The 14,816-nt window shown below is 40.4% G+C and overlaps 1 protein-coding gene across 1 annotated transcript in view; it reads right to left on the bottom strand.

Moving 5' to 3' along the window:
* Positions 1–6,592: 6,592 nt before the first annotated feature.
* The window catches only part of PROSER1 (proline and serine rich 1), a 32,286-nt gene continuing 24,062 nt past the window's right edge, over positions 6,593–14,816 (bottom strand). Inside the window, exons 11-13 of the mRNA XM_062194337.1 lie at positions 9,829–11,611; positions 8,716–8,866; positions 6,593–7,958 (exon numbers count right to left, since the gene is read on the bottom strand). Coding sequence (XP_062050321.1) covers positions 7,836–7,958; positions 8,716–8,866; positions 9,829–11,611 — 2,057 coding nt within the window. The 3' untranslated portion in view covers positions 6,593–7,835. The remainder of the gene's footprint in view (positions 7,959–8,715; positions 8,867–9,828; positions 11,612–14,816) is intronic.

The following is a 14,816-nucleotide window of genomic DNA, read 5'->3' as shown; positions in this document are numbered from 1 at the left end:
ACAATGAGGTTTCACCTCACCCCAGTTAGAATGGCTTTCATATAGAAATCAACAAACAACAAATGCTGGTAAGGATGTGGGGGAAAACATACAGTAATCCACTGTTGGTGGGAATGTAAACTGGTAAAGTCACTATGGAAGACAGTATGGAGATACTTCAGAAATCTGAATATAGTCCTACCATATGACCCAGCCATCCTGCTCCTGGGAATTTACCCAACATAAATGAAATTAGTAAATAAGAGTTATCTCCACCCCCATGTTTTTGGCAGCATAATGCACAAGAGCTAAGACATGAAATCAACCTAAATGTCTTGTCAACCGAAGACTGGATAAAGAAATTATGGGATATATACACTATGAAATACTATACTGCTGCAAAAAAAAAAAATGAAGTCCAGTCATTTGCTATAAAATGGATGAATTTGGAAAACATAATACCTCGTGAAATAAGCCAGTCCCAAAGGACAAATACCATATGTTCTCCCTGATCTGTGATAATTAATACAGTACCTAAAAGGAAATCTGTGAAAGTAAAATTGACACTTCAAGAAGCAATAACTTGAATAGTCCTTGTCCCTGACTGTCAAGGAACAGGTTTTTTTTTTTTTTTTTTATCATACTATTTGCTGAACTCTTAAAATAGAGTTAATCATATGTGTATAAAGTCAACTGAAAATAGATCTCAGTAAAAAATAAGAGTGGGAATAAGATAAGGAGGAGGAATTTGTAACTGTAAAGCTCTATAGTTCTTCATACATTCCTATGGACTTACATCTAAGGGTATAGTTAAAACTTGCCATGAGACCCCAAATCCCATTAAGCTGGGTGATAAAAAATGTCATCTTAGGTGCTAAAGAGATCATATTAAGTGTTAAAGTGAACATATATGAATAGGATTAAGTGTTAAAGTGATCATGTAAATAGGATTAAGTATTTGGTAGTTATAATAGAATTATAAAGGAGAGAATGTTTCCAACATGGGAAGTCGTCCACACAAGAGATTCATAGAATAACAATCGCTGTAATTAGCACTCTGAACTCAGAATCAACCCTTAAGTCATCTTGGTCTGGATGAAAAGCCCCTGAGAGCATTTCAGGCATGAAAAGCCAAGACACTCTGGAAAAAAAAAAAAAATCTACATGAAGGACTTCTATGAGTGAGACCCCAAAAGAAAGAAGTCACCATCAAACAAAGATGTACTTTTCTCTGAATGGGAGGAGAGAACTTCTACTTTGTTTATGGTCTTGCCTAAATACTGTCACAGTTTGTGGATTCAAAGGCTTCCATATACCTAGGCAACTCACATCAAGAACCTAAGGTGGTCACTGACATCATACATAAGTGTTACTTGTTAAATTAGCAACAGGAGTCATTGTGCACTAACTCCCCATCACGACCTCTGTCCTCAATGAGTTTTATTATGAGTTAACTGTAAAACTTGTTCTCTCTCTGTGTGTGCAAATTGTGAACTCTTAGTAGAGTTAGTCTTCTGTGTATAAAGTTAATTGAAAATGAATCTTAATGGAGAATGGGACTGTGAATGTGAGGAGGAGGAGGAGGAGAAGTGGCAAAGTGGGTGGGAAGGCAGGTATGGTGGGAAGAATAACTATAGTCCAATAGTTGTACTTATGACATTGTATTCCTTAAATAAAAGGTTTCTTTGGGGGAAAAAAAGAAAGCAATCTATTGAATAAAGATCTTATTGTTGTGAGACTTTTGCTGACACATGTGAAACATATACTACATGTCTTTACTTAACACAATATACAACTGCTAACAGAGGACCCAAGTCCTAACTAAAACATTACCATTCCCCAGTTCTCTGTAAGCACAACCCACGATTTTGTTGATTATGGACTCACCTTTAAAATATAGTTTTTATCATCACTTATGTATTTGTAAACAAGATGGTATTCAGCTTTGTTTTTTAAACTATGTAAAAATACTTACGCAGTCTTCCTCTGTGATTGCTTTTCTCTCTCCATACTATGTTTCTCAGGTTCATTTGGATTTAATTTCCATGAATTTTAAGGTGGTTGAACAACATTCACATTTATTTACAATTCTTTTTTTTTTCCTCTGTGAAATGCACATAAATGTTTTTGGCTTTTTTTTTTTTTTGCCTTTTTCTTACAGATTTATAGGTACTCTTTATATATACAGATGTTCCTAACTTATGATGGTTGGCTTACAATTTTTTGACTTTATGATGATGCAAAAGCAATGGACATTCAATGGAAGCCATATTTTGGTTTTGGATTTGGTTGTTTTCCTGGGCTACTGAGATGTAGTATTATACTCTCCTGCAATGTGGGCAGTGGCAGTGACCCACAGCTCCCTGTCAGTCCTAACACCATTGAGGGAGCTACCTGAGACTCTGCATTGTGCTGTTACTTGCTAAGCTGCATTAGTTGGCCGCTTAGGTACATTAATTTTTGACTTTTATTAGTTTCAACTTAATGATGGGTTTACTGGGATGTAATCTCATCATAAATCAAGGAAAATCAGTATTTATATATGCGTGATACACAGACAAGCACAAACACATTTAATACAAAATGTATACTTGAGATTTAAGAGTGAAACCAGTTGTCATTTTATTTATTTTTTTAAAGATTTATTTATTTCAAAGTCAGAGTTACACAGAGAGAAGGAAAGGAAGAGAGTCTTCTATCCACTGATTCACACCCCAATTGGCTGCAACAGCCCGAGCTGCACCAATCTGAAGCCAGGAGTTTTCTTCCAAGGCTCCCACATGGGTGCAGGGGCCCAAAGACCTGTGCCATCTTCTACTGCTTTCCCAGGCCATAGCAGAAAGCTGGATCGGAAGCAGAGCAGCTGGGACTCAAAACTGGTGCCCATATGAGATGCTGGCACTGCAGGCAGCGGCTTTACCTGCTATGCCACAGCAGCAGCCCCCACTTACTTTTTAATGATGTATTTGATATCAAGTATATGAAGATCCACTGTATTTAGTGCCTGATGTATTTTATTTAAAAATCCTTCACTTCCAAACTTTCTAAGGATCTCAAGGATCTAAATATGATGTTTTAATGTTCAGCACAGCAGTCCTCTCCACCTTATTTCTTGTCTTTTCCCTTTGGTTATCTACATAAACTTTAGAATAAAGTCATTAAGCTTACTGAAAACTCTGTTGGGATTTTCAAATGGAATTGCATTGAACTCTGGTTATTTCCAGAGATTTGATATCTTGAGGATATTTTATTTGCAGCCATGATCACTGTGCATGCTCCATTTAAGCTAGTTTTCTTTAAAAATTGTCATAAAGTTTCAAACAGTTCTTCTATATTATTTACATTTTGTAAATAAAAAAAAACCAGGGAGTACAGTGGAGGATGGCCCAAGTCCTTGGGCCCTGCACCCCATGGGAGACCAGGAGAAGCACCTGGCTCCTGCCATCGGATCAGCGCGATGCGCAGGTCGCAGCGCGCCTACCGCGGCAGCCATTGGAGGGTGAACCAACGGCAAAAGGAAGACCTTTCTCTCTGTCTCTCTCACTATCCACCCTGCCTGTCAAAAAAAAAAAAAAAAAAAAAAAAAAAAAAACCAACAGGGGCCGGCACTGTGGCGTAGCTGGTGAAGCCGCCACCTGCTGTGCTGGCATCCCACATGGGTGCCAGTTCGAGTCCCAGCTGCTCCACTTCCGATCCAGCTCTCTGTTATGGCCTGAGAAAGCAGTAGAAAATGGCTCAAGTCCTTGCACTCCTGCACCACTGTGGGAGACCTGGAAGAAGCTCCTGACTCCTGTCTTTGGATCAGCGCAGCTCTAGCTGTTGCAGCCATCTGGGGAGTAAACCAGTGGATGGAAGACCTCTCTCTCCCCCTCTCTGCCTCTCTATAACTCTTTCAAGTAAAACAAAATAAACTTTAAAAAAAAAAAAAAACCACCACCATCAAGTTTTTTCTATTCTTGTTCATGTCTGAAAGTGCAACTGGCCTTTGAATGAACTGTCTCTGTGAACCTAAAACTTAAGATTTATTAAACCTGAGTATTGCCAGTTTTATAGCATCCATTCCAATCCTTCTATCATTTAACATTTCCTGTGCCTTACTACACCAGCTAGCATGTCTATCTAGTACGATGTGGAATTACCCTTTCCTTGATCAACTGCTGATTTTAAAGGGGTATTTTTAATATTTCACAATTAAGAATGTGACAAGCTCTTTTTTAGAATTCCTTTACCTAATCAACTTTCCTTCTTTTTCCTAATTTGCTAAATTGTTTTTTCCCCCCATCATTATTGTGGTTGAATATCATCAAATGCTTATTATGTACAGGCTGAAAAAATAGCTTGCTACTTTCTGGTTTCCTAATGTTATTTTACCCTTATGCTCCTGATAGGATACTCAACTTGATTATGCTATATCACTTTTTTTTAAAATGCTCTATTTGTGCTATTGATTTATGATTTTCACTCTTCTCTTGAATAAGGTTGACTTGTATTTTTTTATTTCTCATATTTTGTCTAAGTTTCAGGATCATGGTTCTGATCTTATTTAGAATGAATTGAGCAGTGTCTGTTCTTTTTTCTTGGAAGTTGGTATACTCTTGAATGATTCATTCCTCCAAATTCAGTAAAACCAGTCTGAAAAGCCTTCTGAGCCTATTGCTTCAATTCAAGAGTTGTGATTATGAAAACATGGAAGGTAGCTAGTATCTTATCATGTACTGCTTCATTCTTACCTTCTTAACAGTTTCCCTCTCTACCAAATAAGAGTTAGAACACCACCTGACATTTAGTTCATACCATGATATCTTATCAGATATTTAAATTAAAAAAATGGTATCATAATGCTCCATCTGAATACAATAGGACCTCAGGGACACTTTAATTTTGATCACTCTTTTAATTTTTGATCACTTGCTAATATTGTTTAATCTTTTAACTGACAAAATTAGGCATGATTTACCAATACATTGTGTCACCTTTAAAAACAAAAAAGACTCATTCAGTTTCATTTGTAGTAAAGTCTTTTCTAAAACTCTGATACAGATTATATTTTATAAATACACAGATTGAAGCCACCTGGCCAAATTGTGAGGCTTAAAATTAAGGCCAATAAGTTATATAAATTAACAGATTTTATAAACTCCACAGACCATAGGCCTTCATTAAAGGGACTAAACAGAAATATTTCTATCTCCTTTCCATAATGCCAATCCTGTCTTCATTTTTGGATTTCTGCTATAATCATCCAGTTTACTTCTAATCCAACCTCATGATGCAGGCTCAGTGATTTTCTGGTATTTTCTAACTGCTGACCATAGAACAAACTGCCAGCTCGTTAGCTCAGGTTACAAGGCTTTTCTTGATCAAGTCTCTCTCTTGCCCAACTTCATTTAAAGTCCACATGATACTCCATGATTATAGCACTAAGCTATTCTGTCATACTTTGTGCTTTTTTAAAAATCTTAATTCTCACTCATTTATTAAGACTTCATCATCACTAAGAAGTCTTTCTGGACTCCATCAGATAGTAAGATATTCCCTTCTTCCTGTTACCTCTGACTTCACCAATATGTTTTTCTAGCATCTGGTAACATAAAATGACTGATACTCAGAAAATGTTTGATTCAAATTTACTATTAGTCATTGTGTACTTTAGATCTTAAATTCTTTGACAAGCGGATTAGGTTACTAGGACTTATCTCATAGGGTTGTGAAACAGAGACATAAACCAGTCCCAGTTATTAGTGTAAGTTGCTTCTCTTCTATATAAATCTTGAGTGCCCAATGCATGCAAGATGTCTGGAGTACACCTCAATGATGAACAGCTCCTCTGCTCAAGGGGTTCAAAGGATAGCAAAACTCCACTGTAGTAGCATCACATGGCATAAAGATTATTCTTTGGGACATGCCTTGTGGCCCAAGGGATTAAACAGCCTAGGATTTCTGCATCCTATATAGGGAATGTCTTGCTTGAGTTCCAGTTACTCTAAACTTTTGATCAAGCCACCTGCTAATGAGTTTGGGAGGCAGTCAATGATGGTCCTAGTACTTGGGTTCCCTGCCACTCATGTGGGTGACCTGGATGGAGTTCCTAGCTCCTGGCTTTAGTTTGGCCAAGTCCTGGCTATTGTGGGCAGTTAGCAAGTGAACCAGTGAACAGAAGATCTCTCTTTCTGTCTTTCTCATTGTCTGTCACTCTGCCTTTCAAAATAAAAGTACTACTACTAATAATAATACAGATTATTCATCCAGTAACTATTTTCTGAATGAATTAGCAACATATATAATCATATATAAAACTCAATACAATCTTAAATATATATATAAAACTCAATACAATCTTAAAAAGTTTTATGAGCACAGATTTAAAAAGAACAAATGACAACTTCTAATAATTGCTATCAGATTAACTACTGAGACCATTATGTGCTTGAAGATAATTAAAGGCAATCAGTGTATTTCAAGTGCTGAACATGACTTCTGCATAACATATTAAAGGACTGAGCAACATGTTTAAATTGAGCTTTGTAAATTTTGACAAAAATATTCAATATATTAACTCTTTCACATACAAAAAGTTAAAAAAAATCCATCCAAGCATTTCATCAAACACTTATAAAAGATTTGTCTTATCCATAATGTTTATTTTTAAAAATTGTTAAAAACTAACCATACAGGAATATTTATTAATATACTTAAAAAGTTTGTTCCCATGTTGAAGGAAAATACATTTGCAACATCTTCTAGACACCATCTTTACAAAAGTAGAACTTCTAGATGCTGAAATGTACTACAGTAGATTCTATAGTTTACACTTTTAATCACTGAATTGGAATTTATTCTCCCTTCTTCTCCCCCCTCCCCTAACGTGGCAGTTATTACTCTTAAGTTAATGACATTCAATCATGTTATACTACCACAGATCCTTAAATAGACTACACACTGCATATTTACTAACAGAGCAAGTCTTCTCTATTTGTTGTCACATAATTATTTCAGATAAGCATTTGACTTTAAGTACAAATAGAAATACTACATCCCATGATTGTAAACATTCACCAAGAGCTTCCAGAGTACAATGAGTAATAGAGGCGGCCCAGGAGTCAGTCAAGCGTTCCTCACTCATTTGGATACTGCTGAGATTAGGAAAAATGGTTTTGAAGGCAAATTATAAGCCTTCCGTAAGAAAGTAGTTCTGGGTATATATTTTTAGTCAAAAACACCTGAAAGTCATTCTAAAGACTACATTAAGCACCATTTTCACTTACCTGAAATATATTGAGTTAAATTCAGCAGTATATATGATCCTTAACACTAGAAATTAAATATAACAGTGGTCTCAAGTTCCTTTTTGTGGATATATAATGGAGTACTGGGTTCTCACTGATGCTAACGGGAGTCACTCATGCATACCGAGGGTGGAAACTCCTCAAGGGCCATGTGCAACCCAAAAGCTTGAGGCACAACTATTACTTCTGTCAGTGGATGCTATACAAGCAGATTTAAGGCTGTATTCGGCTATAAAGAGTTCAATCTCCTCATTAATATTCTTTCTATGTAGATCACATACACAATTCATAATTTTGTAGGATGGGAGGTGAAAAGTCCCCAAATACTTCTGAAATACTATTCTCCATACAATTTAGTCATTGTCAGCATATTTACACATGGGGATGTTTTTACTTAAAACCCTTTTTAAAAACACAAGTGTGATTTAAAAACTCTTGTAATAATTTCCTCAGGATTATCCTCATTTTCATTTTCTGACTTTTAGCCAAATTCACATTTATCAGATTCTTCACTACAGTTCTTAGGCAATTCTGATGATGAATCGAAGGAGAAGAAAAATCAAAACTTGTTCACTGCCACCCACTTTGGGACAGGCCTGTTTGTAAAGAAAACGGTGTTCCTGGTGTGGAAGGGTAATTAGGGAAGCCCTCAGGCTGAGCCGGATAGCTTTCCAGAGCCGCAGCGGAGTGCACCTGAAGGAAGAACAGCACAGGTCAGCAGAGTGCACATTCAATCCAGACTGGATGTGGTTCTGTCTTCCCCACACACTAAGTAATCAGAACAGGAAAGAAAGAAAACACTTGGGGGCCAGATGAAGTCTACTCACTCTACAAAGACTTTTAAGCCTCATAGAGGAAATGCATAGAAATGCCACTAAAATATTTAATATTCTTGCAAAGAAAACTCAGTTGGTTTTCCAGAGATAACTTGCTTTAATGGTACATAACTTTGGAAGACAAGTTAAAATTTAATTGTTGTTCCATTTTATTAATTTTTCCACGATGAGATTCAAAAAATCTGTCGGCAGAAAAAACCATTCATGCAAATTTCGGGAGAAGTAAGCATCAATTCTCTAAACACCTTGATAATTATGGCCAGTGTTGCCATATCTCAACAACATATCTCAACAATGGAGTTCCTAGCTCCTGGCTTTAGTTTGGCCAAGTCCTGGCTATTGTGGGCAGTTAGCAAGTGAACCAGTGAACAGAAGATCTCTCTGTCTTTCTCATTGTCTGTCACTCTGCCTTTCAAAATAAAAGTACTACTACTACTAATAATAAATACAGATTATTCATCCAGTAACTATTTTCTGAATGAATTAGCAACATATATAAGCAACTCAATACAATCTTAAAAAGAACAAATGACAACTTCTAATAATTGCTATCAGATTAACTACTGAGACCATTATGTGCTTGAAGATAATTAAAGGCAATTTAATTATCTTACCTGCTGTAACAATGCTGACTGTGCTGCTGCATTGTGCTGTAATTCTTGCAAAGATGATTGCGAAGGATTCTGGGAAAATCCAGGGATACCTGGGAGGGACAAAAGGCCTGGAAAAACAGAACTGCCTGCAGCTTGAAGTCCAGATGATAAGCTGAAATGATTGACAGAAAAACAGGTCAAAATATGTATCAGACTTAAAAGCTACTGCTGCTGTATTCGTCAAATACCATCTGCAGATGTTAAGAACAAAATAAGGAGACTTAAAATTTACTCCGCCATTGGATGGAATCATAAAAGTCAGTCATTCACTGATGTAAAACTTAATTTTTACTGTAAGGTGTGTGATTCTGAATTCATTAAGTCCATATTTTGCATATACAGTCATGCACAACACAGGAAAGTTTCAGTCAGCAGCAGGCTGCAGGCACCATAGTGGTCCCACCAATTCTCTCTCCTAGTGGTCACCTTAGTTTGTGTCAGTCAGTGCACTCTATTATGTGTGCACAACACATCATCAAATGACACATCTCTCAGAACATGTCCCTGTTGTTAAGAGACACATGACTAGGGCTGGTGTTGTAGCACAGTGGGTTAAGCTGCTACCTGCAAAGCCAGCATCCCATATGAGTGCCTGGTAGAGTCTGGTTGCTCCTAATGCTACTGAGAAGACAGTGGATGGCCCAGGTACTTGGACCTCTGTCACCCACATCCAAGTCCCAGATGGAGTTCTAGGCTCCTGGCTTTGTGACCATTTGGGGAATGAGCTAATGGATAGAAGATCTATCTCTCTGTATCCCCATCTTTCTAATTCTGCCTTTCAAATAAATAAATGAATCTAAATTTTTAAAAAATAACTATTTAAAGAGAGATGCATCACTGTTAAGTCTTTCTACCATTTTATAAGCAAATTAAATGACCAAATTCAAGTATTATGTTAGCAGGCATTCGTATGTTACATATTTTAATGTGCTTCAAGAGCTAAAAGGCAGAAAACGGTAACTTAACACCATCGAATAATTAGATTTAACTTTCACCTGAGTAGCTTAAAATAAGACTATGGGCTACAAGTTACATGAACAATGGTTTTATCCTGTTTGCACACTATTCACGTACCCGGCTTGTGCAACCAGAGCAGAGTTGAAATTGGAACTGAACGCTGAAGCAAATCCTGGGAGGACGGGGGCTGGAGACGGGGCGGTGGCAGCAACAGGCAGTGGGGTGACAGCTGCAACTGTGGAGGGCGCCTGCAGCCCCGGGAATGAGGAAAGGGCAGGGGTGACACTGGAGGCATTCGAGACAGAAAAGCCGGGATAGGAGGGGTTTGAGGAGGGCAGAGGTCCTTGGGTGACTGAGAAAAGCGAGGGGACAGCAGTAGACAGGTTGAGGGGGAAAGGTGCCGCTGAGACTGGTGCCGAGGCAGAAAGCCCTGAGAGAACGGCTGCTGTCGAGCTGGGATGCGGGACGGAGGTGGAGGTGGCAGGGGCAGATGAGGTGGCTATTAGTGACCCCGGGAGAGACACTGGGGGATTAAGGGATGGGTTGCCAGTTAAAGGAAAACTGTTGGTTAGAGAAGTAAAAGGAGGCAGAGCAGTAAATACTGGAGGGATAGGAGCAGAGGAACCATGTGGCGGAAGGGAAATGGAAGAAAGGGGATTTGAACCATTTAAGGGAGTACTCAAACTGGAGAGCCCTGATAATGCGGGGTTAAGGCAAGTAGACAGACTGATGGGCACTGATGTTGAGGGATATGCACGGCCCAAGGTCCCTGACAAACCTAACGTGCCATGAGCGGGATTCACGGAATGAGACGGGCCTTTGAAGGCGGAGGGAGTAGGACTCGTGGGCTCAGTTTTGATCATCACTGGAATTGTCGTTACAGCAGGGGTGGATGGAAGGTGCAGTTCTGAGGTACCTGGGTGAGCGCCATGCAAAAGGGCAGTGGAGGAGCCACAGCTCACTGGCACAGACGCTGAGGACGACGTGGGAGTAGCCAAGGGAGACTGGGCAGGCAAAGTAGGGGCAGCAGAAGTGGCGTTAGCCACAGGGGATGGCAGGCCCGGAAACATGGCCATCCCTGGAGTGGAAGACCTCTGGGGAGCAGGAACAGCCGAGGGGGTGAAGCATTTGCTAGGGGCTGAAGCAGCAGCATCAGAGTTGGGGTTAGTGAGAGAAGATAATGAAGCCAGCCCACTTGTAACAGCAGAGGATAAAGCAGAGGAGTTCATTAAGTTGGAGTCATTTGATGTCAAAAAGCCTTTTAAAGCAGACAGAAGAGGGCTGTTTACACCAAGTGGACCAGCAACACTGGGAGCAGCACCGCCGGCAATTACGGGAGTTGGGTTGGATACACCTTGGGAAGTTGGTGCTAAGGGCAAAGGGAGACCTGCAAACACTGACGACAGTGAAGCAGAATTGGGGTTGTTGGTAGAAGCAGCAGTGGAGCTGGCAGAAAAGGAGAGGCTAGTGAAAGAAGCAGAAGTAGAAGCGAAAGTTTCACTGGAAGCAAGAGTGGCCCGAGGTGTAGACGTGGCTTGAGGGGCTGGAGTAGGAGCGGCAGAAGGACCTGGCAGTGGCACTAGGCCAGAAAAAACAGAAGGAATAGGAGCAGATGTTGTACTGTGGTTGGAAGTAACAGGTGCAGTAGGCAGCGAAAGGGTTCTGATCACTGTAGGGTTTGGTGTCGATGGCTGAGGCGTAGGAACGGCTGAGGAGACCTGTCCTGGGAACACAGGAAGGACAGTGTTTTGCATATTCATCCCAGAAATGCTGGCTGCTGCTGATGCTGACGGATGATTGACTGCCTTGACTGGAGATGCAGTAGGGACAGGTGTCGCAGCAGGTGTTGAAGGATTAGAACCATGAGGAGAAAAGAGTTGACTTGCTGGGGTAGAAAATGCTACAGGAAGGAGAGAAAAAAAGAAAAATGTATGTTGACATGTCCAATTTTAACTTAAAATAAATACATAAGAATTTTTGTACTATTTTACAAGTGTCAAAGAAAATTAATGAGAGATATTAAAAAAATAGGCTCCTGGGGCCAGCTCTGTGCACAGAGGATTAAGCCACCATCTGTAGCGCCAGCATCCCATATGGCGCCAGCTTGAGTCCTGGCTGCTCTGCTTCCAATCCAGCAATCTGCTTAAGTGCCTGGAAAGGCACTGGAAGATGGCCCAAGTGCTTGGGACCCTGCTGGCCTGGCCCAGCCCTGGCCTGTGTGGCCATCTCTCTGTCTCTCCTCTTTCTCTCTGTTATGACTTCCAAATAAAATAAATATTTTTTTTTTTTAAAAAAAAGGGCCACTAACTATATCTAAATTGCTGAAATCCACTACACTAAACTTTGCTCCATCAGATCTAGGTGTTCCCTGGACCCTGCTCACAACAGCCCTCCGACTCATGGTTAGAAAGCCTTGAGAAGCTCACAAACACACTTTCATGTTTTCCCACTTTCTTAAAATTCCAAGAAATTATTTTAGCTGTGAATAGTGCTGATGTGCTGCTTTACCCCAAATTCCCTCAAACCATGTATTTAGAGAAAGAATCACAAGTCAGGGCCCCCTGAAGAGCTTTCAGGACATCACTTTCCTTCCCAGGAGCTTACAAGGCCTTCTAGGATTCATGCGCATCTCACCAAGACTGCCCGCTGCCACTTGGTGAGCTGAACTTAATACTGCAAATTATTAATTTGTGCAGTTTTTCCCTATGCATTTGATCTTACTGACCACTCTATACCACATTAACCTACCTGACTTATCTTATACATGGAATTCAGCTTTGGAATCTTAGTATATTGAGCACAGATCACAGCACCTGTGTACTTAATAAATTATGATTACCTCAAACTACACTTCCCAAACCTCATCAGGGACTCATTCTCAACATTATTTTGAGTTTGCTATAGTATTTTTACTCTGATAAGCTTTACAAATTATTACTGTAAGCAGTTTGGGAGGATTTGGCTTCCTCTATGAATGAATTCAATGACTGCATCTACCTGAAATGATCTTGCCGGTGCAAATGGAAAGCAAGACATGGGTAGCTAAAGTTATAACCATAACTATCATCTTACACTGTACTTGGACCAAACTGCTTCAGTTGTAATCAGATAATGTTCCCTAAGTAATGAAAATCAGCTGAAAGACATTTTCATGGACTAAAACAGACATTTTAAAATCCATGCATTGGCCAGCGCCGTGGCTTAACAGGCTAATCCTCTGCCTTGCGGCGCCGGCACACCGGGTTCTAGTCCCGGTTGGGGCGCCGGATTCTATCCCGGTTGCCCCTCTTCCAGGCCAGCTCTCTGCTATGGCCCGGGAAGGCAGTGGAGGATGGCCCAAGTCCTTGGGCCCTGCACCTGCATGGGAGACCAGGAGAAGCACCTGGCTCCTGGCTTCGGATCAGCATGATGCACTGGCTGCAGCGGCCATTGGAGGGTGAACCAATGGCAAAAAGGAAGACCTTTCTCTCTGTCTCTCTCTATCCACTCTGCCTGTCAAAAAAAAAAAGATTGAAAATCCATGCATAATTAGAATTCTTGACATACTGCAGTCAATGAAATAATGCACTATTAAGTGTGTGTGTGGGGGGGGACCAGGGAAAAATTAGAGATTAAAAAAAAAACCAAATAATTAATTTGTGCAAAGTGAAGGCAAAAGAATGCCATATTGGGTTAAACATATTTTGCTATTGTTTTAAGAAAAAAATATGGCAGGAAAGTTGACAAAGAATAATTTATAATACATAAACTGCAAATTCAAAAAGCCTTAAGTCTATACCACATTCATGTTGTAAGCAGTAATTCAAAGAAAATAAGGGCTGGCGCTGCGGCTTAACAGGCTAATCCTCCGCCTTGCAGTGCCAGCACACCGGGTTCTATTCCCGGTTGGGGCGCCGGATTATATCCCGGTTGCCCCTCTTCCAGGCCAGCTCTCTGCTATGGCCCGGGAAGGCAGTGGAGGATGGCCCAAGTCCTTGGGCCCTGCACCTGCATGGGAGACCAGGAGAAGTACCTGGCTCCTGGCTTCGGATCAGCACGAAACGCCGGCCGCAGTGACCATTGGAGGGTGAACCAACGGCAAAAAGGAAGACCTTTCTCTCTCTCTCTCTCTCTCTCACTATTCACTCTGCCTGTCAAAAAAAATAAAATAAAAAATAAAGAAAATAAGACAGCTATTGTTTTAAATTTAGACTACCTATGACAATAAATGTATTTTTAAAAAATTTTTTCATAAGAATTAGAGGCATAAGGAATATATACCTAATTTTGTGCTGTAAATAATATGCCAAAGATATGTTGAGTCCACAGTGGTTGGGGAGTTGAGAATTCACTATCCTATTAACTATAATTTGAAGAGAGTTTAATGACAAATAGCAAGATAAAACCAAGGTATCCTAGAGTATTCTTTCAATAGCAACCTTTGTTGACAATCTTTCCTATATTAAAGTGAAAGCTATGCCCTAATCTCTCATAGTGCCTGCAGTTAAAAATGGAACAGAACAAAAACAAACTAAAATACTCAACCATAAAACATGATGAGCATCCCTTTGCTGTCATCTAATTTGGTTATTAACCATATAACCTAAACAGTCCACATCCCCATTTCATTTTTTCTCACATTGGCCCATGAGACCTCCATTTTCAGGATGGGTAAACTGAGGCTTGTGTCGCCAAGATTTTTAAAACATGAAGCAGCTATTAAGAGGTGGGGTGGCTGGCACCATGGCTCACTAGGCTAATCCTCCGCCTGCGGCGCCAGCACCCTGGGTTCTAGTCCCAGTTGGGGCGCCAGATTCTGTCCCAGTTGCTCCTCTTCCAGTCCAGCTCTCTGCTGTGGCCCGGGAGTGCAGTGGAGGATGGCCCAAGTGCTTGGGCCCTGCACCCGCATAGGGGACCAAGAGGAAGCACCTGGCTCCTGGCTTCGGATTGAGGCAGCGCGCCGGCCGTGGCGGCCTTTTAGGGGGTGAACCAACGGAAAAGGAATACCTTTCTCCCTCTCTAACTCTGCCTGTAAAAAAAAAAAAAAAAAGAGGTGGGGCCGTGACTGGACCCCAAGTCTGTCAGACATGTTCTTAACCATTTTCTTAGTGTGTCTTTCATAGTAT

This window comes from Lepus europaeus, chromosome 6, assembly GCF_033115175.1.
Source record: "Lepus europaeus isolate LE1 chromosome 6, mLepTim1.pri, whole genome shotgun sequence".
NCBI classification, from domain to species: Eukaryota; Metazoa; Chordata; class Mammalia; order Lagomorpha; family Leporidae; genus Lepus; species Lepus europaeus.
This window is presented reverse-complemented; position numbering and strand designations above follow the sequence as displayed.